At 32.3% G+C, this 21,607-nt stretch overlaps 1 protein-coding gene across 2 annotated transcripts in view; it reads right to left on the bottom strand.

The window, feature by feature from the left end:
* Positions 1 to 21,350, bottom strand: part of LOC145315755 (ATP-binding cassette sub-family C member 4-like) — a 35,984-nt gene extending 14,634 nt beyond the window's left edge. The window contains exons 1-21 of one of the 2 annotated variants that reach the window (XM_080155806.1): positions 21,034 to 21,350; positions 12,085 to 12,152; positions 11,530 to 11,640; positions 11,184 to 11,356; positions 10,517 to 10,698; positions 9,706 to 9,785; positions 8,237 to 8,304; positions 7,003 to 7,077; positions 6,410 to 6,566; positions 5,925 to 5,963; positions 5,559 to 5,658; positions 5,228 to 5,331; positions 4,885 to 4,960; positions 4,531 to 4,616; positions 4,222 to 4,311; positions 3,910 to 3,971; positions 3,720 to 3,760; positions 3,214 to 3,365; positions 2,785 to 2,925; positions 2,077 to 2,201; positions 609 to 732 (exon numbers count right to left, since the gene is read on the bottom strand). In XM_080155806.1, coding sequence (XP_080011932.1) covers positions 609 to 732; positions 2,077 to 2,201; positions 2,785 to 2,925; positions 3,214 to 3,365; positions 3,720 to 3,760; positions 3,910 to 3,971; positions 4,222 to 4,311; positions 4,531 to 4,616; positions 4,885 to 4,960; positions 5,228 to 5,331; positions 5,559 to 5,658; positions 5,925 to 5,963; positions 6,410 to 6,566; positions 7,003 to 7,077; positions 8,237 to 8,304; positions 9,706 to 9,785; positions 10,517 to 10,698; positions 11,184 to 11,356; positions 11,530 to 11,640; positions 12,085 to 12,152; positions 21,034 to 21,162 — 2,183 coding nt within the window. In that variant the 5' untranslated portion in view covers positions 21,163 to 21,350. Of the gene's footprint in view, positions 1 to 608; positions 733 to 2,076; positions 2,202 to 2,784; positions 2,926 to 3,213; positions 3,366 to 3,719; positions 3,761 to 3,909; positions 3,972 to 4,221; positions 4,312 to 4,530; positions 4,617 to 4,884; positions 4,961 to 5,227; positions 5,332 to 5,558; positions 5,659 to 5,924; positions 5,964 to 6,409; positions 6,567 to 7,002; positions 7,078 to 8,236; positions 8,305 to 9,705; positions 9,786 to 10,516; positions 10,699 to 11,183; positions 11,357 to 11,529; positions 11,641 to 12,084; positions 12,153 to 15,179; positions 15,282 to 21,033 lie in introns of those variants that run through there. The other variant, XM_080155807.1, reaches the window with a different exon arrangement.
* Positions 21,351 to 21,607: the final 257 nt, after the last annotated feature.

Here is a 21,607-nt window from a genome sequence, read left to right on the forward strand (position 1 = left end):
TTGCTTTAGTTAACTGAAAGGTAACTTTGTGATAAAGTCAACAACAATTTCAAACATCAAGCAACAATTTCATCACTAAATTTGTGTACTTGTTTTACGTTGAAAGTTCAAGATATTTCTAAATGTAAGGAAAGGGAAGGACCTTTTATTCAAGATTTGTTACTTTTATGATGCGACACACAGAAAACTGTCCCGAATTTGTATTAATTTTGAGTAACAAGACTCCAGTGACGTCATATTTTTCTTTCCCGAAAAAGGGAAGGGGGGAAGAAAATCTCTTCAAAAGAGATGGGGAAAACCCCCTTTTCTCCCATTTCTTTTTTCTTACCCCTTCCCTTTTTTTTCTTTCCCCCTTCCCTTTTTCGGGAAAGAAAAATATGACGTCACTGGAGTCTTGTTCCTCAAAATTAATACAAATCCGGGACAGTTTTCTGTGTGTCTTATGATGCTATATATTTGTAGTTTATTCACCCTAATATCAAATTATTTTAAGGCGATGTACGGCTCTGAAGGCTATCATAGACGGGTCTTGCTTGGAAGCGTCTTTGGATTGGAAGGGTTGATCAAGATAGAATAATAGTCATTTGTTGTGTTTATTATGAATTTTCCTGAGGTTTTTGATGTGCTGGAGCTGTTTATTTTGAAGTTCATCCTCAGCAATCTTGTTGGTACCCTCTTCAGTAATCTTATTGGAGTCTTCATCAACCTTATCATCTTCCTCATCACTTTCATCTTGGAAAAACATTACTTTTATTGATTTTTCTAATTCTTTAGAAACAAGGAAGACATTTACTGTGAAAACGACGAAACGCCCACTATTCCCCAACTTACTACTTTATTGTATCACTAGTGGCTTCGCCCCTAGCCTCTAGGGGCTTCGCCCCATGAGGTAATGGAAAGTCAACCCTCCAGAATAATTTTATAGTTATATTTTCAAAAAAGTTATTCTTTTCCGAATTACTCTTTGGTAAAATTAAACCCAGGTTGTGCGCCGTATATCTCGTACGGGGTGAGCATAAGCGAGTACCCCGTATGCGGCGCAAGCTCCGATAGTCCCACTGATTGGACCACATATACACAAAAATTGAAAATTCTCCTCTGTAAATTTTATTTTATACCTATAATTGCAACAACTTTTTAAAGATGTCAATTTTTAAAAGTTACAAAAGGCCCAAAAATTTTTTTGGGTGAAATTATTTTTTTTGGGGGGGTAGGGTTCATGGGGGTTTCGCCCCATGGTGCAGTGGAGTTCCCCCAACCCAATTACTGGTTTTTGTTTACAAAAATAAAAAAAATATAAAGAATTTGGAAATGGGGATTTTTTTATTTTTAGGGGGGTTGGGGTGTCCCACCCTCCTAGAAAATAGCCTAAAACCACCAGAGGACCAGTAGGTATATTCCCAGAAGAGTAGAGCCCAATTTGTTCAGCAGTTACTGAGATTTTACAAAAAATGTTCAAAAAAATATAAAGAATTTGGAAATGGGGATTTTTTTATTTTTGGGGGGGTTGGGGGTGTCCCACCCCTCAGAAAAATAGCTTAAAACCATCACAGGAGCAGTAGGTGTAATCCCTGAAGAGTAGAGCCCAATCGGTTCATTGGTTTCTGAGATCTTAAGCTTCAGACAGACAGACATCAAGCTACTTTGTATTATACTAGCGGCTACGCCCCTAGAGGCCTCTAGTGGCACTTTAAATGTTTTTGTTTGTTAAATTTAATTTTTTATGTACGATACCACCTTATTTGACGTTGAAGTCTCCCCTAAGGGGGGGATTTTTTTGTTTTTGGGGGGGTTGGGGGTGTCCCACCCCTCAATAAAATATCTTAAAACCACCACAGGACCAGTAGGTATATTCCCTGAAGAGTAGAGCCCATTCGGTTCAGTGGTTACCGAGATCTTAAGCTTCAGACGGACAGACAGACGGACAGACGGACAGACGGACAGACAGACATCGTTCTACTTTGTATTATAGATTATAGATGATCCGTATATTGTTTAAAAACTGCTGGAACCAGTGATCTACAGTCTAATGCCGGCCATAACACAGCAGTTAGGTCATAATTTTGGACAAATTACCTCCAGTTGATTCCTTTTCAGAGGCCAGGAAAGCTGAGAAGTCGAGGCCGTTCTGGACAAGATGTTGAAAAGTTCCCTGTTCTTGGATACGTCCTTGTTTCATTACAACTATATGGTCAGCATCTCTAAAATTTTGTAAAAAAAAGTATAATTTTTTTATTTTAGAATTTTTAAAAGATAGAAAATTATCAAAACTAATATTTATCATTATGTGTATAGCTTAAAAAGATATAACCTCAGCAATTAAGTATACAATTTATCCTAAGCCTTTTTTTATATCTAAAATAAGGATGACAACATCCATAAAAGCGAAGCACTGAAACGGTAGGACAAACGGACATTAACATTTGTATAGTGTTGGAACTGAATAATCAGAATATAAATGTATAAGAGTCGAACCAAAATTGTAAGTAAATTTGTTGAAAAACTGCTTGATACTGGATAATGTTTATGGACATACTTACATTTTTAGGACTTGATTATAGAGTTGCTTCGCTTATAACATTATACTTTGTTGTCCCAGGAATCCCAGGAATTAATTTACCAAAAATCAGATCAATCGGATGATTGGATCACATGCAGAACAAACATCTAAGATTTTACTGATGGCTTAGGGATTTCAGGTCTGACCCCTCCCTTCAGTTTTTTTTTTTATGTTCGCCTGATATTTGTTGAATACAAAATAAAGTCAAATAATGAAATGCTTACTTTAAATACTGTAACTGATGAGTGACAAGAATGACAGCTTTATTGGAGAGCAGCTCCTTGATACAAGACTGGAACAGATGTTTACCAACATGGGCATCAACAGCTGATAGTGGATCATCTAGGAGGTAACACTCTGCGCTTCTGATATAACATAAAACAAATAGTTATCAAATTATGATTGTTAACTTGTTCAACTGTTGGTTGATTTTGTCCTTAAATTTTAGAAGATTTTTTATTTCATAATTTCTAAAAAATCCTAGTACGTTTTTGTTCAGAGATGTGCCTTAGGAACTTTGTCCAAATATTTATCTTTGAACATATGAATCAAAAAACTTTTAGTTAATTTCTATTTTAAACTCCACCCATGTTTCACCTTGCTCAGTTTGAAATTTAAAAGGGAATCGTCAAAAAGAAATGCTGGTGGTATACCTGTACACAGATCTGGCCAGAGTAACTCTTGCCTTCTGACCTCCAGAGAGAGCCACCCCCTTCTCCCCGACCAGAGTTTTGTCCCCAAACTCCCACTGTTGGAAGTCATGTTCCAGAGCACACGCACTTACAACTTTTCTGTACCATTTCTCCTGAACAAATTTAGGGTTATTTTACTTGTTTTGTCAGTTGTGTATTTTGCCAAATATCAATACATTTTTTTCAAAATGGATAGAAGCAGCTTATAGTGCCCAATAAAAATGACGTCATACTATATAAATGACCAAAATAGGCCAGTATACATTTTAGCATTGGTCAATTACAATGTACATTGTATACTGGCCTATCATTGGTCATTTGTATTGTATGACGTAATTTTTTATTAAGCTCTTTAAGCTTCTTTAAATGGATAACTTAAAAATATTCTAACTTTGTTTCAAATTCCTTTAAAAACCAATTTTTGCAATTACATTGAAAATGGTGACTAATGTAGTGTAATGTTTTACCTTGTAGGGCTGTCCAAACAAAATATTATCTCTTACATTTCCTGAAAAAAAGAAGTTTAAAAAGTCAAACATAGGGCTGAAGGAAAAATACTGTTTTTAATAAATAAAAATTAGAGGCACAGTTTTAACAACAGTAGGGAAAGCACTTTGTGTTAAATAGAAGTTAGTATAGACTCTTAAAATGTGTTACCTGAAAATACCCACGACTCCTGTGGGGCATACGAAATATCTCCAAATATATCAACTTTTCCTCTAAAATCAAATAAAATGAAAATAAAGATCTAACAATGCTAACGACTTACATGGAAGACATCTTGACTCTAGTAAGCATATTTTATTGTGAATAATAACTATTAGTTTTCAGTCTAGCCCTTTCCTAGGCAGTAATTTAAATAATAATGATTGAAATAAAATTAAAATTTGTCTGAATCTTACAAGACAATATAGCATGTTAACAATAAAAAATTTCATTGCGTGATAAATCATGACATCAGACTTTTACCTGGAAACTGGAAGTTCTCCCAGAATACACTGAAGGAGGGAGCTCTTACCAGAGCCAACAGGTCCTATCACAGCTACTAACGTTCCAGGGCTTAAATAAATCATATATTACTTTAAATATTCACTTATAATATTCATATCATAGCTAGCAGCTGCATCGATCCCTGCACTTTAAAGTGACATACGAAAGCTGTTGTATTTGAGCAAGTAATGATCTTTATGCCAAAAAAAATATTTTTGAGTTTAAATTTTTTAAATCCATTTTATACTTTTAGAAAAATAATAAGTTAAAAACTCATAATGAAAGTACTTGATTTTAAAGTCAACATCTTCCAGTGTGTTCTCAATTTCATCCTTGTTCCATTTGCCTGTGATATGTTTCATTTCTACACATGCCTAAACAAACAATTTATTTATTCATAGAAGACCTTTACCCTGAGGGACAATCCATACTTAGCACAAGTAAATATAAAAAAAAACACTTTGTTTCCAAATATTTCAACCATTAATTGTCATCTACAGAAGGGGTAATTTTATAAACTTATTATTGGGGATGTACCCAAATTTATTAGCTATTGCCTTATTCCTTTAGGTCCAAAAAATAAACATAATAAAATAATATGAATTAAAGGAGTCTGAGCACTTAAAAAAAAAATTTTGTTACCTTTTCATCTTTAGGATAAAAAGTTCTTGGAGAAACATTGTTGTCCTTTTCTTCCAACATCAAAAACTTCTTAATTCTAAATTATAAACATAGTAAAATAAACAAGGGAACAGCCAATTAAAAAACAAATTATAAAACCAAGTGTAATTCTTATCATACTTTTTATAAATTATGTAAAACGTATACAATATACCTATTAAAGATACATTTATATGAGAAAAAACTTAATGAGCTAAATCCTACATAAAATTTCCCTTGGCTAGCCTACAGAAATTTCTAAAGGATTACCCAGGCCCTAAAATCTATTTAAATATTTTAATCACAGTCTGATATATTTACTGACCTGTCTATGGAGACTTTAGCCTCTCCTGTTTGACTGATGGCAAATGGGAAGAACAAGGTCATGCTGAGCCTCACTGTGTTGTACAATGATAACGTCACAAATGCCTGAGTAGATTGATTGTTTAAAATCAGTGGAATCACAAATGGGTTATCTACTTGAATTGTCCAACATAATGAGTATAGACATACATACTTTTTTTTATGGATTTAGGTATATGTACTTAGTTGGATACAAATGTTAATGTTTTTAAACAATTTTAGCGATTTAGAACCGGTTTGATGACTGTATAAAAGCTTCAGATTGTGGATCTTGAATAGAAAAGTATATTAACCTTATCTGGAGTGAGAAAATGACCAGTAAATCCGTAAACAAGGAAGGTGCACAACAAAATAAATCTGGACGCGGTAAAGAAAAAACTGAAGTTGAACGACCTAAAAAAAACTTTTTTAATTGATTGCACATACCAGAAAATTACCAGTGAAGGGAAACTAGTTAATTTACACACCTACCCCCCGCCCCCCCCCCCCAAAAAAAAAAAAAACTTTTCAGGGGGGTGAGTATTTTTTTATTGTGGGGGGGGGAGGGAATGTTTTTTTACCCCCTCATCCAAAACTGCGCGTATATGTCCTGTCAAACACTTGTGGAATGATCTTTTTCTTGCAACTAAATTATAGAGAATCTACGCTACTAATATTACCTGTAGTACGATGTATGTCTAACGACGGCAATTTCATCCCTAAAATATAAAGTTTCATTGATAAAAAAAAAATTTTACTTAAAAAATGGAAATAACTTCCACCAAACACCAAACCAATCGACTTGTCACTAAATACTGGAAAAGCTTCAAATAGCTTCTGGAGTGGTTTTAGGCAGGAATAGGTTTTAAGTTTTTTTTCTGCCACTCCCTCCCCCTTCGATATTAGAGCTGCTAAATGTGCTTATGAACGAAGCCACTAACTATAGCGAAATAAAATAAGCTACGGGCATGGACAGATTTTGAGGTACCTCTAGTAAGGTTTTTTTTATATTAACAATGAGGGTGCTTCATATTTAAAATTTTTTAAAATTTAGGTGATTGGTGAATTCTCCCTTGGAGGCCACTTGGGGCGCACTCGCTATTACTATAACATATCTAAAAAGAAAGGTTGTAGTCTTGCTTAATACTAATGTATTCTAACTTACTTTCTAGCTTCCTGGACCATTTGTGTGAAAGATTTCTCCCAGCAATACATCTTGATAACCTTGATACCGTTGACAATTTCATTCATCAGCCTGATCCTCTTGTCTGTCCGTGTGGCTGTCTGTACACGCAGCTCACCAAATTTACGGCCAACCCAAGCTAAAACATAAGGGTCGTTCTCGTAAGGATGCAAATACGAAAACAATTGCCAATATTTGTATAAATTGGTCAAAATTTATTTATTTTTATTTTAATATGGGAGCCTATCTATCAGGGCTCGGCAGCCGCGTGTAGTCCTCAGTAAAATCGTCATATTTCAATATGAAAGTCAGCTGGATGTCTAAACCTGTTACTAAACAGACAATTCATGTCAAGGATCTTTTTTTGTTATACTAGCGTGTTGAGGCTAAGGCGGGGACGAGGAGCGGCTGCCGAGCCCTGATATCTCAGTAAAATAAGTAAGTCTGTCTACTATTTATATAAGAGCTATTACTTGAAATTAAGCTTTAAAAAATTTGATATCTTCCCACTAATATTCATTAAGCCAACAAAGGAATAAGTTTTATTTAATAAATAAATAAAATAAAATTCTTACTTTGAATTGGGACAAAAGCAATCAGTAGAGCAGTTCCCACCAGCGCACTTGGTCCAATATTTTTCCATAATAACCCTAAACAATTTTATTTAAATTTTTATTTCTTCGGAACATAAAGCTCTGATCGGTTGAATTGTCCAATCAAAGTCCAACACTGCACGATGATTCCTGTAACAATAAGGTAACAAACACATACAAAGGGATGGAAATTAGAGATGGCATGAGAAAGAGGAAGACTAGATTATGTGATACTAGTGGCCGCTCCACTAGCATCAAAGGGGTAAGTAAAAAGGGTACAGTAAAATAGCCTAAAACAATTTCAAGGCTTAATTTTAAAAACTAATGTGAAGATTCCTCAAAAAGGAGATATTTATCAGTTTAGTAGTCATCTTAGGTTACAGACAAATAAAAACCTTACTACTTTATATAATACTAGTGGCTTCGCCCCTAGCCTCTAGGGGCTTCGCCTTATATAGTTTTGTGAAGTCAACCCTCCTTAATAGAATATTCAAAAAGTTATTCTTTGTTTAATTACTCTGTGGTAAAATTAAACACAGGTTGTGCGCTTTATGCACCAAAATTTTAATTTTTACAAATTAAACCCAGGTTGTTTGTCGTTTGTCAAAAATTTCAATTCGTATAAATTAGACCCCTAGGTTGTTCGCATACACAAAAATTAAAATTAAAAAAAAAATATTTTGATTTTTTTTTGGGGGGGGGGTATTCATGGGGGCTTCGCCCCATGTTGCAGTGGGGTTCCCCCACCCCAATTACTGGTTTTTGTTCAAAAAAAAATAAAAAAAAAATTGGAAGTGGTTTTTTTTTTTGGGGGGGGGGTGTCCCACCCCCCAAGAAAATAGCTTAAAACCACCAGAGGACCAGTAGGTATATTCCTAGAAGGGTAGAGCCCAATTTGATCAGCAGTTACTGAGATTTTACAAAAAAAAATGTAAAAAAAAAATTTTGGGGGTTGTATTTTTTTTATTTTTTGGTGGGTTGGGGGTGTCCCACCCCCCAAGAAAATAGCCTAAAACCACCACAGGACCAGTAGGTATATTCCCTGAAGAGTAGAATCCGATCGGTTCAGTGGTTACCAAGATCTTAAGGGACAGACAGACAGACGGACAGACAGACAGACAGACGGTCAGACGGACAGACATCAAGCTACTTTGTATTATAGATAAAAGTAAAGCAAACAAAGTCATTATTTATGATAAAAAGTGATATAATATACCTGTAACAATTAACAGCTGGAGAGGGCCAGCCCAGAGGTAGTGGATAAACAAAATACTCTGATCAAATCTAAATAACAAAAAAATCTCACTGTAAAATACCTATATCTGTAATTAATTTCATCAAATATATTTATTTTTATGTTTACAAAAAAACTTGAAACGGACAAGACAAACGGTTGACACAATATTAAAAGGATTTGTTTTAGATATAAGATCTAGAGAGAGAACCTTTGCGGGTAGATTTAATCTAAAAACAATATAATCAACAATAGTGTGGCCCAAATGAAGGTCTAAATCGCTTTTCAATGTGGGGTATGTAAAAATAGGTTATGTATTGTTTGTAGATTTTAGCCCTATAATTGATTTTAAGAAAAAATCAATCGCTATCTCGTCAAATGCATATTTATTTTCACCTTTTCTTCCCCAAATTAAGAAAGCCTTACACCAGATATAAAGCAAAACATCAAAACATCAAATTTTCTGTCTGTTTGTTTACAAACATTGAAATAAAATATCAAAATCACCAGGAATAAACATATGAAGAAAGAAAGTATAAAAATTTATTTATGTACAATTACAATAATTTGGGAAAGCTAATTCATACTGCAAAATCATTGAAGAAAAATAATTAAAGATAAGCCTTACTCTTTATTCCTGGTTTAATAAAAAACAATCAAATTATTTTTTGCAATATTAATTTTTTTATTAGTATGCTTTTTTAAAAGTTGAATATGAGAATACGTATATTACATGTTTTTTTTACATTTATTTAATTTTTTATTTAAATAAATTGTCTCTTTATTGGCGACAATGTCTGTTGAGCCATGAAATTTATTAAAAACATTTTTTCCTATTTTATGCCTTTAATTTTTTAGAGTTTTTCATCATTTCTCTTCTCATAAGACTAATAGTTACTGTTTTAGTTCAATTTCTTACACAAATTATCAATTTAAATAAAACAATGTTTTTAGACGTTTTTCGGAATTTTTCGGCAGGAATGGCGGTTCTGCCTACTTTTTATAATTGCTTCATATTTGAACTCTTGTTACATTATTTTAGGTTGGCAGTTCTTTAATTATTTCTTTATTTATTAATTTTCATGTAAATATGAAGTTTTTGATAAATAGCTTAAGATTTAAATTTCGAGATCAATTTTCATTGTAGAGAGGTCTAGTTTTCACTAAAAGTCTACATTTGAGCCGGTAACAACTTCATTCAAGGTATCCGCAAATTGATATGGTAAAGATTTAAAAATTCATGTTTTTTTTGGGCCAGTCTAAACAACAAGCACAATGACATCTTTGACTAAAAAATTTTAGGCACTTAAGATTTTCTATAATTCTTTGTATATTTTTCCTTGTGCGAAAATATAATTTACTCGGGTGTTATCAAAGATAGACAGCTAATTCTTTTTGCTGATCAATGATAAAATTGGTTCGTTAAATATTAAACTCAAATTTGAACAAACCTGTTTACGTCATTGGATAGAAGATTTACCATCTGCCCAATTGTGGTCTGACCCAGCGCAGAGTTCGACAATTTCAAAGCCTAAATAATAAACATCTAAGGTACATATTATACAATTACTTTTTACACATGATTTCAAAAGTGGAATAATTTGCTGCGATTATAAGGTTCAAGGCATTTAATGTCTCATTAAAATGCAGAAATTATTATATATATTGTTTTTGTCCATTAATTTTTAAAAGCGAAGCTTTTCTATAATAAGGGTCGGTCCGTCCGTCCGTCACGGATAGCTTTTTTCGTTAATTTAGGCATGTTAGAATTGTCCCATCGATTTCAAATTTTGCATTGTGATTCCTTTAGTAATTAGGTACGATTTAGAAAGCGTAGCAACTCTATAATTATTACCAAAATGTCCGTACGTCCATTTGAAACATGTTGATTTTTTTACTTTTTTAACAACAAATTTTTATGTGATTTAATCATCCGATTGATCTGAGTTTTGGTATATTGATTCCTGGAACAACAAAGTATAATATTACTAGCGAAGCAACTCTATAATCAAGTCCTAAAATGTAAGTATGTCCATAAACATAATCCTGTATAAAGCAATTTTTCAACAAATTTACTTACAACTTTGCTTCAACTCTTATACATTTATATTCTGATTATTCAGTTCTGACACTATATAAGTATTAATGTCCGTTTGTCCTACTGTTTCAGTGCTTCGCTTTTATGGATGTTGTCATCCTTGTGTTATTAGGTATTATAGATTTAGAATTCAACATTATAATAGATAAACTTGATACACAAACCTTTCTATACAGCAAGGCACAGCAGGCAATTCTAATTCTAGAGCCAGTATGCATCACACCAAAGAAGTATGGATGATGAGTGAATGTGTAGAAGGCGGACATGAGTACGATGCCCAGCCCGTACAGGTACGCTTCCTCCTTGGTGACCTGGCTGTCCTCCTGGAAGTATTGCATCATCCAACCTAAAAATTAAATAAAAATAAAACTATGCAAGTGTCATATTTGAAGTCGATTAAATTTTACTAAATCTAACAAGCAAATCTTTTAGATGTTAGACAAGGGGGGGGGGGGGTGACACATTTACGTAAACCTGGTATATAGGCTATATCTTTGGACTGAGAGGATAGGTTATTAAAGATAAAATCATTCTTATATGATGAATTTTCCCAAGTTTTAAGATTTTTTGGATAGGCCTCCAGGTTCCGGAACTCCAGGCCTCCAGGTGCTCTCTGTAATTTTTTTTTGAAGAGTTAGAGGTCAACTTATAAAACAAAATATGCATCTTTTTGAATGTTATTCACATATTTGAAGAAAAAAACATACATATTTTGTTTCATAAGCTGACATCTAACTATAAAGCCTATATACCAGGTTTACGCAAATGTGTCAGAACTCCCCCTCCCCCTCATCATTTTCAATCTTTTTTCAAATACAAAACAATGCTTACCCATAAAAAGAGGTTGAAAAATTCTGAGTATACATTCTTCCAGCACAGTGAAAATACCAAGGAAGCAGAAATATGGTCCAAACTGTCTGATGAGAGCTTTCAGCAAGCTAGGAGTGTACTCTTTGCCAGAAGACTTGCATTTCTTGCTCTTCTCCAGCTCCTTAACCCATTCCCTGATAACAAATTTATTTTTTATGTGTAATATTAATAACTTTAAAACCATAGACAAAGAATAATGTTAATATATTGAAATGATATTTGATTATTAAGACAAAATTAACAATATAATGTTGTAATAAGTTTTCAAAGAAACTAAGTTTATAATTATTTTATTTTGATAATTTACCTTTCTAGTTCTTCTCCAAGAGATTTAGATTTATCACACTTTAAAGATTCATAAATATCTTCAATTTCAAGATCTTTGTTGTAACCCTTACCAAGCAACGGATTAAACCACCTAATAATTAAAATAATTATATAGAATTATAAAGATAAGTTGTTATCTTATGAGGGAGTGAATCAAAGTAAAACACTCTTGGTTCTGTTGAAAATATCTAAAATTTTTGCATAAGTGATTGAACACCAGTAAAAAACGAATATTGAAAGTCAAGATGATCTAGGCCTTAATTGGACCAATAAGGACACAGTGTGGAAACAAAGGAGGCTAGGTTTTTCATTCCATTCAATTAATAAATAAACTATAAAAAGTTTAAATTCTGATGATAAATCTTTACATGGACAAATTTCATCTTTAAAAAATTTCGTATTATGCGATTGAATTATGTGTGGCTATATGTAAATATGAAAAACATCTTTGTCCGCTATAAATTCCTTTTAATGGTCGATTGATTATTTTCGCTGCTTGGCCATCTAAGGCGATAAACTTATTAGTAAAACTTACCAAAAGAAAGCAATTGAGAAGATATTTGCATTTTCTCTTGGATTTGGGGGCTGGTCAACAAAACTTTCCTGAAAATTAATCATGAAATTTATTTTTATCAGGGTGTAGGTAGTAATTATACAGAAGTTACGCTTTTAAAAAGTTTAAAATTTATCCCATTAAAAATGTTATGATAAAATTGAGTAAGTAAGTATGTCCATCTGTCGTGTAGGTCCTAGAAAATTTATTCTCTACGTAGACGGTTGATCAATATTCTTATATAAAAGTAACTGGATATCTGTCTGTGTGTCTAAATGTCTGTGTGTATCGAAGAATCTCGCTAACCGCTGAACCGACATGATTCTCTGTTACGGTATAACTTTTCATATGTAATGGAAAGGTTTAAAACTATTTTGTGGGAGGGTGCCACCACCTCCAAAAGGAATAACCCTAAGAGAAAAATAACCCCCCTCAAAAAAGTTATATTATTTTTTCTTTGATTTAAAAACTAAAAGATGGAAGTTCTTAAAATATTTTTACATTTACGCCCAAAACTTTAGGTGATACTGACCCCCCTCCCTATATGAGGGTAACCTCTAACATATGTATAAAAATTAATGTACATTAAAGTACTTTAATAAAGACATGCAAACTGTTATTGTATACATAATATTAAATAAATCCAAGACAATGAGCGAGACATGCCCGTACATTAGTTTTACTTAACATGTACTTAACTTATTTACTAAGTATATTTGCGATTACTTTTATTTAATGAAATCTTCCAATTTTTAACATGTACAAAACGGCCTGCTTAATTGCTTCAAGATCCATGTCAGATCTATATTGGAAATAAATGTCTATAAACGAGCTCAAGTTTTCCAAGGAATATATGATTAAAACTCATAGTGCTCCAATAATCCCTAATAAACTCTCATTGCCCAGAACGATAAGACCCATTATTTTACTTTATTAAAAATAAATTCATTTTTTTCATTTCATGTTGCTATTTACCTTATATTGATGTATTTAATTTCTAATCATAAAAAAGAAAATCTAAATTTATAATATGATAAATTTAAGAAAACTATGTTTTAAAAGAATTCGATTGTGGCGACATTTTGTGTGTTCAAATATTAAACTAAAATTGTAATCATCATCATTAACCCTTTGGTGATGGTAATGTAAAGAAAAAAATATAATTTAAAAAAATCTTTTAAAAATCATTTAAATTATTAAATATTTACTTTCTTTCAGATAGTAATGCCGGGTGAGGAAAATAGATTTATTGAGAAATAGATATGCATATAGAAAACTAGCCAATAGGGAGATAATTATATCGAGCCAACTCTAGTTTAAATAATAAAATCACCAGCAAAATTTATCACAAGCATTCTCATATTTCACTGATAATGTGTCGATAAATTTTTAAACAAAACGTTTTTAGAATTATTTAAAGAAATTAGATTCCCAAAAAAATTATTAAGGTATGGCCAACAAGCGAAATAAATCTAAATAATATTTGGGAAGCAGATGGAAAGGTCGTCAATTATACTATTGTGCCCCCCCCCCCCCCCCCCCCAACGACAGCTAAAATACACGTACAGGTTTCTAGATTTTTTCCCGAAATAATTTTGTTATTGGTATAAGCTGGGGTATTTCAAGCGTATGTAACTTCATTCGCGGATAAATTAAAAACTTTTGGCTTTGTTTTTTTTGCTATGTGTCAGTATTTCTGGTGATGATAATCTTTTATTGGTTATAAATTCGCGTTTAGCCAACTTAAAACGCACAAAAAGTGTTTGAACTTTCGTAGACTGACAAAAGTTTATAGCAAAATAACCAATATTTATGATGATCAAATTAATCTTTCATGAATAAAATAGATCTAGATTTTCTATCATATGACGTACATACATTTTTTTATTAAAAGGCTCGCTTCAAAAAAGATTTACATTTGTAACTTGATCTCTGTTTTATATCAATAAATATAATACAAACATGAAATACATTAATAAATTTCTAATACAGCTCTTGTTCATGCCTTTGGTAGCGTATCTATTTCATATATTAACCCGTAACTGTAACGTCTGTAGTGCATCAGCTTTGAGTTCGAATCTCGGCCAAAACATGACTAAAGACGATAAACATTAAACCTACTGCTGCTATGTCAGATGTACGATATTAAATATAAGATATGAGGGAAAGCCTGACATAAACCATGCATGCACAGTTAGAACTTTCACCAAAGGATCATACAAACAAAGGGCTGGTTGTCTGCAAGAGTTGAGAATAGGGTTGGGCCGGATATCCGGTGTGGCCGGATATCCAAATACCGGATATTAAAACTATCCGGCCGGATATCCGGCCACACAGGATATCCGGATACCGGATATTGAAACTATCCGCCCGGATATCCGACCACACCGGATATCCGGCCCAACCCTAGTTGAGAAGTTAGTGACTTTAAACCTATCACAAATATCTTATAGCTTTACGTTGTTATCAACCTCAATGTTAATCAAAGGTTTTCATATATTATTATATCTGTGTCTATTATAAAAAATGAATGCATGCAATATCTTTATTAATAAGATTATTATTGGAATATTCATTACTTCAAACTATTCCATTAATAACATTATGAACGACATTTGGATTATTAAATTCTTTATTTTTAAAGTGTTAGAATTGTCTTAATAAATCCTATTATATATATTGTTTTTAAAGTGGTTTGGCAACAGTTTCTATTGTGACTTTAACAAAAGATTTAATTATGAAAAAAAGAGTCTCCGTCCAACGGCTTGTAAATTAAAATTACTTTAGATGTTTTTATTAAATGCAAAGTAAAGTTGATAAGATTTTTATTATTTCATTAGTTTTTTGATTTTTAGGATTCTAATAAAGAAAAATTAAACCCAATAAAGGTTAAAAATAGCTCAACACGTAACGTCACTTTAGAAAGACGGACAGACATTCTATTACTATGTGTTATACCTTGACATTTTCACAACCGGCAAAAGTACAAAGTTTGCATTAAAAAGTATGGCAATTTATTTAATTTATCATATCGTCTGATAAAAAAGAATAAACTTACTTAAGAATTAAAAAGTTACCTTATTCATAGTGAAGTTTTTGTTTCAGATACCAGTATTCATCTTTTTCATATAATATTACATAAAATCATTTTTTACATCATACAGGTACTGAAAATTTTAAAATTATCACAAAATATTGAAGAAAATTTTTTTTTTATGATTTGTTCTTAAAAAAACACAGTGGTACTTATATAATTTGATGAGAACTATGGCTATACCTTACTTATACAAGAAATGTTATTATTTGTGACAATATTATGCAATAGTTTTGAATGCTATGTAGAGAGAGTAAAAAAAGAGCAGACACTAAACTCTCTGTTTTGCTGACATGACTTTCTCCGCAAGCTTTCACTAAATACTTTCAGAGGTTTTTTTACAACTTATTATTATAGAACACTTAATTTTCTATATTATAAAGAAATAAGGTTGTCCAGTAAGATCTCACAAACGCTTGATTCCCAATTTTCTTATAAGCTAAGGGGAATTAGTCTTTTCAAAAATTTAACTTCTCCCCTACAAAAATTTTTTTTTCCTTTAAAATAAATTTACCCAACGTTTTGAGAGGAAGTCCCTAAAGACTCCGGACTATTATAATAAACTTTCTCGTATTCATTCGAATCCGGTGGATAGGAACCGGTTCTCATCCATACGAAAAAACTATGTCTAGCATCGTATTATATCCAGCTTTCTACGAATATAGAAATGTACAATCATAAGATTAAAACCAGTTTTTTTAGCCGGTGCCTCCGGCACCTCGGGGCTAAAAAAACTAGTTTTAATCTTATAATTGTACATTCTATATCCGCGGAAAGCCGTTTATAATACGATACGAGAAATAACTATTCTCGTATTCATTCAAATCCGGTGGATAAGAACCGGTTCTAATCCATACGAAAAAACTATGTCTAGCATCGTATTATATCCAGCTTTCTACGAATATAAAAATTTACAATCATAAGATTAAAACCAGTTATTTTAGCCTGTGCCTTCGGCACCTCGAGGCTAAAAAAAACTAGTTTTAATCTTATAATTGTACATTCTATATCCGCGGAAAGCCGTTTATAATACGATGCGAGAAAAAACTATTAATACATTAAACCAACACATTTTAAATACAACTTAATGATAAGTGGAATCACATAAAATTTAGGTATAAATAATACATAAGTACAAAAAACATATTTCTTCTTTTAAATAGTGGAAATAATCCTTATATGCTTGTAGAGGCCTCTAGGGGCTTAGCCGCTAGTAATAATAAATTTGCCTAATGAACAGGAGTTGTAAAATCATAATTTAGAACAATCATACATACTTACATTTTAAGGCGCAATTATAGAGAGTCTACGCTTTTAATATTATAAATTTTTAAGTTTAAGTTAAGTTTATTTAGAGAGAGAGAGAGGGGACTATGGGTTGTTAATCACACTAGTAGTCAAAAAAGTTTCATGAAAACGTTTTCTTATTTTTAGGCTTAACAACTTTAGGACTTTATTTTATTGGTTGGTTATAATTAAGTTGAATGTATAATCGTTTCAACCACTAATTTAAATCTACAGAAGGGGTAATTTTGTTTAACTTCATTACGAATGTATGTAAATTTATCGGTTATTGTCTTATCCCTTCATATCTCTGAGTTTATGAAACAATTTCTTTGTATATTATTTTTTGCATAAAAACAAGTTTAAAGTGTGAAAGTACAGACTTCCTTTTAAAATGCTACGCTTCAATATTTTTTTTATTTCTGCTGAAATCTTTTTGTAAATTTTACGATCCATCTATAATACAAAGTAGAACGATGTCTGTCCGTCTGTCTGTCCGTCTGAAGCTTAAGATCTCAGTAACCACTGAACCGATTGGGCTCTACTCTTCAGGGAATATACCTACTGGTCCTGTGATGGTTTTAAGCTATTTTCTTGGGGGGTGGGACACCCCCAACCCCCCAAAAAAATGAAAAATACCCCCCCCCCCAAAAAAAATTTTTTTTACTTTTTCTTTTTAAATCTAAAATACGAAAAATTAGGTTGATCAAACCTCTTGGGGCAAAGCCCCTAGAGGCTAGGGGCGAAGCCGCAAGTCTATAATACAAAGTAGTACGATGTCTGTCTGTCTGAAGCTTAAGATCTCAGTAACCACTGAACCAATTGGGCTCTACTCTTCAGGGAATATACCTACTGGTCCTGGGATGGTTTTAAGCTATTTTCTTGGGGGGTGGGACACCCCCAAACCCCCTTGAGAGGTCGACTACCACCCCCCCCCCCAAAAAAAAAAAAATATAAAAAAATTCACCCATCCCCCCCCCCAAAAAAAAAGAATTTTATTTTTTCTTTTTCCTTATAACACAAAAATAGGTTAATTGAACCTCTTGGGGCAAAGCCCTTAGAGACTAAGGGGCGAAGCCGCTAGTTACAAATATAGAAATTAAATGCTTTCTTTTCAATATTGAGACGTGTTGCCTAAAAGTTTGGTATTTAAAGAAATGTGAAAGTACAGAGACAACCCCTAAATTTCCAGCGCATCGTGGGGGGCTGTAAAATAATCTATTTTCTCGTATTCATTCGAATCCGGTGGATAGGAACCGGTTCTCATCCATACGAAAAACTATGTCTAGCATCGTATTATATCCAGTTTTCTACGAATATAGAAATGTACATACAATCATAAGAATAAAACTAGTTTTTTAGCCGGTGCCTCCGGCACCACGGGGCTAAAAGAACTAGTTTTAATCTTATAATTGTACATTCTATATCCGCGGAAAGCCGTTTATAATACGATACGAGAAATAACTAAACATACACCCAGACTAAAGTCTAAAATGGTTGTGGATGATTTAAAACCAGTATGTTATATGCAGGGATCTAAAGGGATAAGACAATGGTCGATAAACTAATACACAAAATTACACCTTCAGTAGATTTAAATTAGTTGTGGTTAAAATCTTTGAACACTCAACTTTATGAACCAACCAATAAAAATTCGATGAAAGTCTCCAAAGTTGTTGAGCCAACCAATAAGAAAACGTTATTATACAACTTTGGGGACTAGTGTATAAAAGAGCCCATTGTCCCCTCTCTCTCTGGTTATATGTAATGTATGTTTTATAAATCTTGGTTATGTAAAGATTTCATGTTGAGTCTTTCTTATCGATATAGAATGCATTTCAGATTATAAATAGAAAAGATTTATTTCTTTCGTATCGAAGCTTTTCTACATTAAGTTCTTTATTACATCGCCATAGTAAAACTATGTCTCAATCATAGCAAAAATATACTTTTTTTTAAAAGGGGCATGTCTTACCTTGTTAACAAATTGTTTGACCAAACATATTAAAGACAATAAAATACAACTTTCGGGTATAGTCACTTTCGTGGCAACGCACCTTAAGGGGCGATTCTTCGTTTTTTCACAGTAGCTTTTCTCCTATTTTTAGACCCTGCGGGGGGTTTAATCCTGCGGGGTTAATTGCCTAACCCTGTGGGGCAATCATCTAACCCAATATAACCTTACCTAACCTAAAATAACCTATAAAAAGCCATTTTAAAAATACGACGAATCGCCCCTTAAGGTTACATTAAAGAGAAGCTTTGATATTTGATTTTTTGGAAATCTTGATGAAATCAATTTGTATAACGATGATCGAAATTTGGTAAAAACTAAAACACTAGTTGATACATAATGATCCGTTCCTAATTTTGAAATATACTTTTTAAAACTTCGCTTCTATAGATGTTGTAATTCTTGTTTAGTATAATAAAAACTGATTTATACTTTTAAATGTTCTTGTAAAAAGCACAGAGACAAAGATTATTTCAAATGAATTGGAATCATTTTTATCCAGTGACTCTTAAAATACAAACTGGTGACATTTTCCCTTAGAGACATAAAATTTTCAAATTGTTATCTTATCCTTCCTAAAAATGGCAAAAAACCTGCCCAGTACCTATAATAGGCTTCCTTAAAAAAAAGCATCCAGGGAAATGGACAGACCAAGAAACATCCAACCTCATACAAGTTTACTACATTAAAATAGACTTTAATTTGGTTATCTAAAAATTTAATTATGTAAACTCAATTTCACCACCAAACATTTTTTCTAATATGTATATTGACCTCATGATATAACACATCTTGTGTTATGTAAGGTGGACCTTTTTACCACTACGCAGTCAAACATTAGACTGGCATATGTAAAAAAAACTTAGATTGTGTTTTGTTCTTTTGAATTTAAAAAAAAACTGTGAGGATGAATAATTTTAAAGAACATGTAATCATTTGCACATTTTTCAGGGGTAAATGTGGAAAATTTAAAAGAAATTGGAATTTTTTACTTCAAGTTCTATATAGCCTAGCTTTTCAATATTTCTTGAAATCTTTTTTTGATTTTGGTCATTTTGCGTTCGATTTATATTACATCTTCAAGATCTTTCTTAAGCAAAAATTAAGGCGTTTACAGACAAACCGATAGGAGTGACTTGTTGAGAAGCCGTGCCATTATTAGGCTAGGTACAGGTCGACTTATGGCTTCTGGAAAAGTTTTAGGAATTTTTTTTGCAATTTTAATTACTATGAAATTTCTAAGAAAAAGTGTGTCATTTAGAGGTAAATATAATATTACTTCTTATATGAAGCAGAAGAGATATTCATTGTTTTTTTTTTATGGTATCTAAGTTTTTAAATAATGCAATGACTTTGAAAAAGTTGCAAGCAATATTCATCCCTGTCAGGGAAAGGACATTGAACTTATTTTTTTTAAAATTAAATGCAGATTCTTTCTTCTGTTCTGTTTCTTTAATAAGTAAATGTTAAAAAATATACCTACGTTTCTGCAGACAATTCTATAAATTCTGAGCCATGAAGAAATTGAATTACAGATTACAACATGGAAATAATATAAAAAAAATATTCTCATCTATTGATTAATTTTCTCTTTATATTATGAAAATAAAATCTACCAAAGTAAAGCAAATTAAATAAGGACGACAACATCCAAAAAAGCGAAGCTCTAAAACTGTAGGACAAACGAATATTAACACTTGTGGAGTGTCAGAACTGAATAATCCAAATTATTATGTATAAAAGTCGAAACAAAATTGTAAGTAAGTGTTGAAAAACTGCTTTAATACAGGATAATGTTAAGGACATACCTACTTACATTTATAGGACTTTATCATAGGGATGCTTCGCTATAACATTGTACTTTGTTGTCCTAGGAATCAATATTACAAAAATCAGTTTAAATTGGCGTATCTACATTCTGGTAACGATTATAGAGTTGCTACGCTTTCTAAATCGTACCTAATTACTAAAGGAATCCCCATGCAAAGTTTTAAATCGATAGGTAAACTCTAACATAACAAAATTAACGAAATGAGCTAACCGTTCCACTTAAAAAACTAGCCGTTACGGACAGACAGACCAACTATAGAAAATCTTCTTTTTCTAAATTGTAGAACATCTGATCATGCATTACGTGATTCTCTAATTATTTTGTACAGTATATGAAAATATTCTTGCAACAATTAATGATTCCCTTAAATTCATGCAACCAAAGCCCTGACCATTCCAGTGATTTTTTAGTACCATTGTTGTCATTGTTAAACTTGGAAAGTTGTTAGACAAGTTATCAGTTAGGTACACCATTGATTCACAGTGTATTGGTAGCTATATGAAACACATTGCTACGATTTTTAATAAAGATTAATGCTTTTTACTAATATAAAACAACATTTGTGATGGGAAATTTATTAATTCAATAGAAAATTTTAATTTCAGTAATAAACCTTAAAGTGTGCCCATAAACATAATTCCAAAACAGTGTAATCCAAAAGTGTACCTAACTGATCTTTGAAAGGTCCACCAAACTGCTTCATCTCACCTTGTTAAAGAATTGATTCGGAGTTTTGGGGTCCGATTTGTGGCGACAGGGTTTTATGTGATCAACTGAACACTCGGCGCAAACTTCTTTTTTAGCCGCAACGTCAGATGACGTTCCATTCACGGACATACTTTATGGTTTTTCAGTCTTTCTAGTCGCTGTAACTCATAGTCTTTTATATAAACAAAAAATTAGTATTCACTTTGTTACATTTATTCTTCACATCTTTATAATTAAATGTTGAAAACGTACTTTAGATACGGAGCAACTTCAGATCATCATTGCACCATAGCACAGAAGTGTAAAAATTTCACTATGCTTCTGAAATAATATAATTTTCTAACTTTAAGTTTTCAAACGCTTAATACGGAAGAGGAAAACAATGTTACGATTAGAAAAAAGATCTTTGGAACTATTTACCTTATTTCTAGGGCAGAAAATTAAGGGGGGGAGGGGGAGAAGAAACTCGCAACTAGTAAATTCTCCCCCTATTGCCCCAAAAAAGCTTTTCTCACTATAATCAACCCTTATAAAAAACCTTTAATTTCAAATACTTTTTAAATTGCTTTTTAAA

This window comes from Acartia tonsa, chromosome 4 (assembly GCF_053477335.1).
Source record: "Acartia tonsa isolate MP-2025a chromosome 4, ASM5347733v1, whole genome shotgun sequence".
Classification (NCBI taxonomy): domain Eukaryota; kingdom Metazoa; phylum Arthropoda; class Copepoda; order Calanoida; family Acartiidae; genus Acartia; species Acartia tonsa.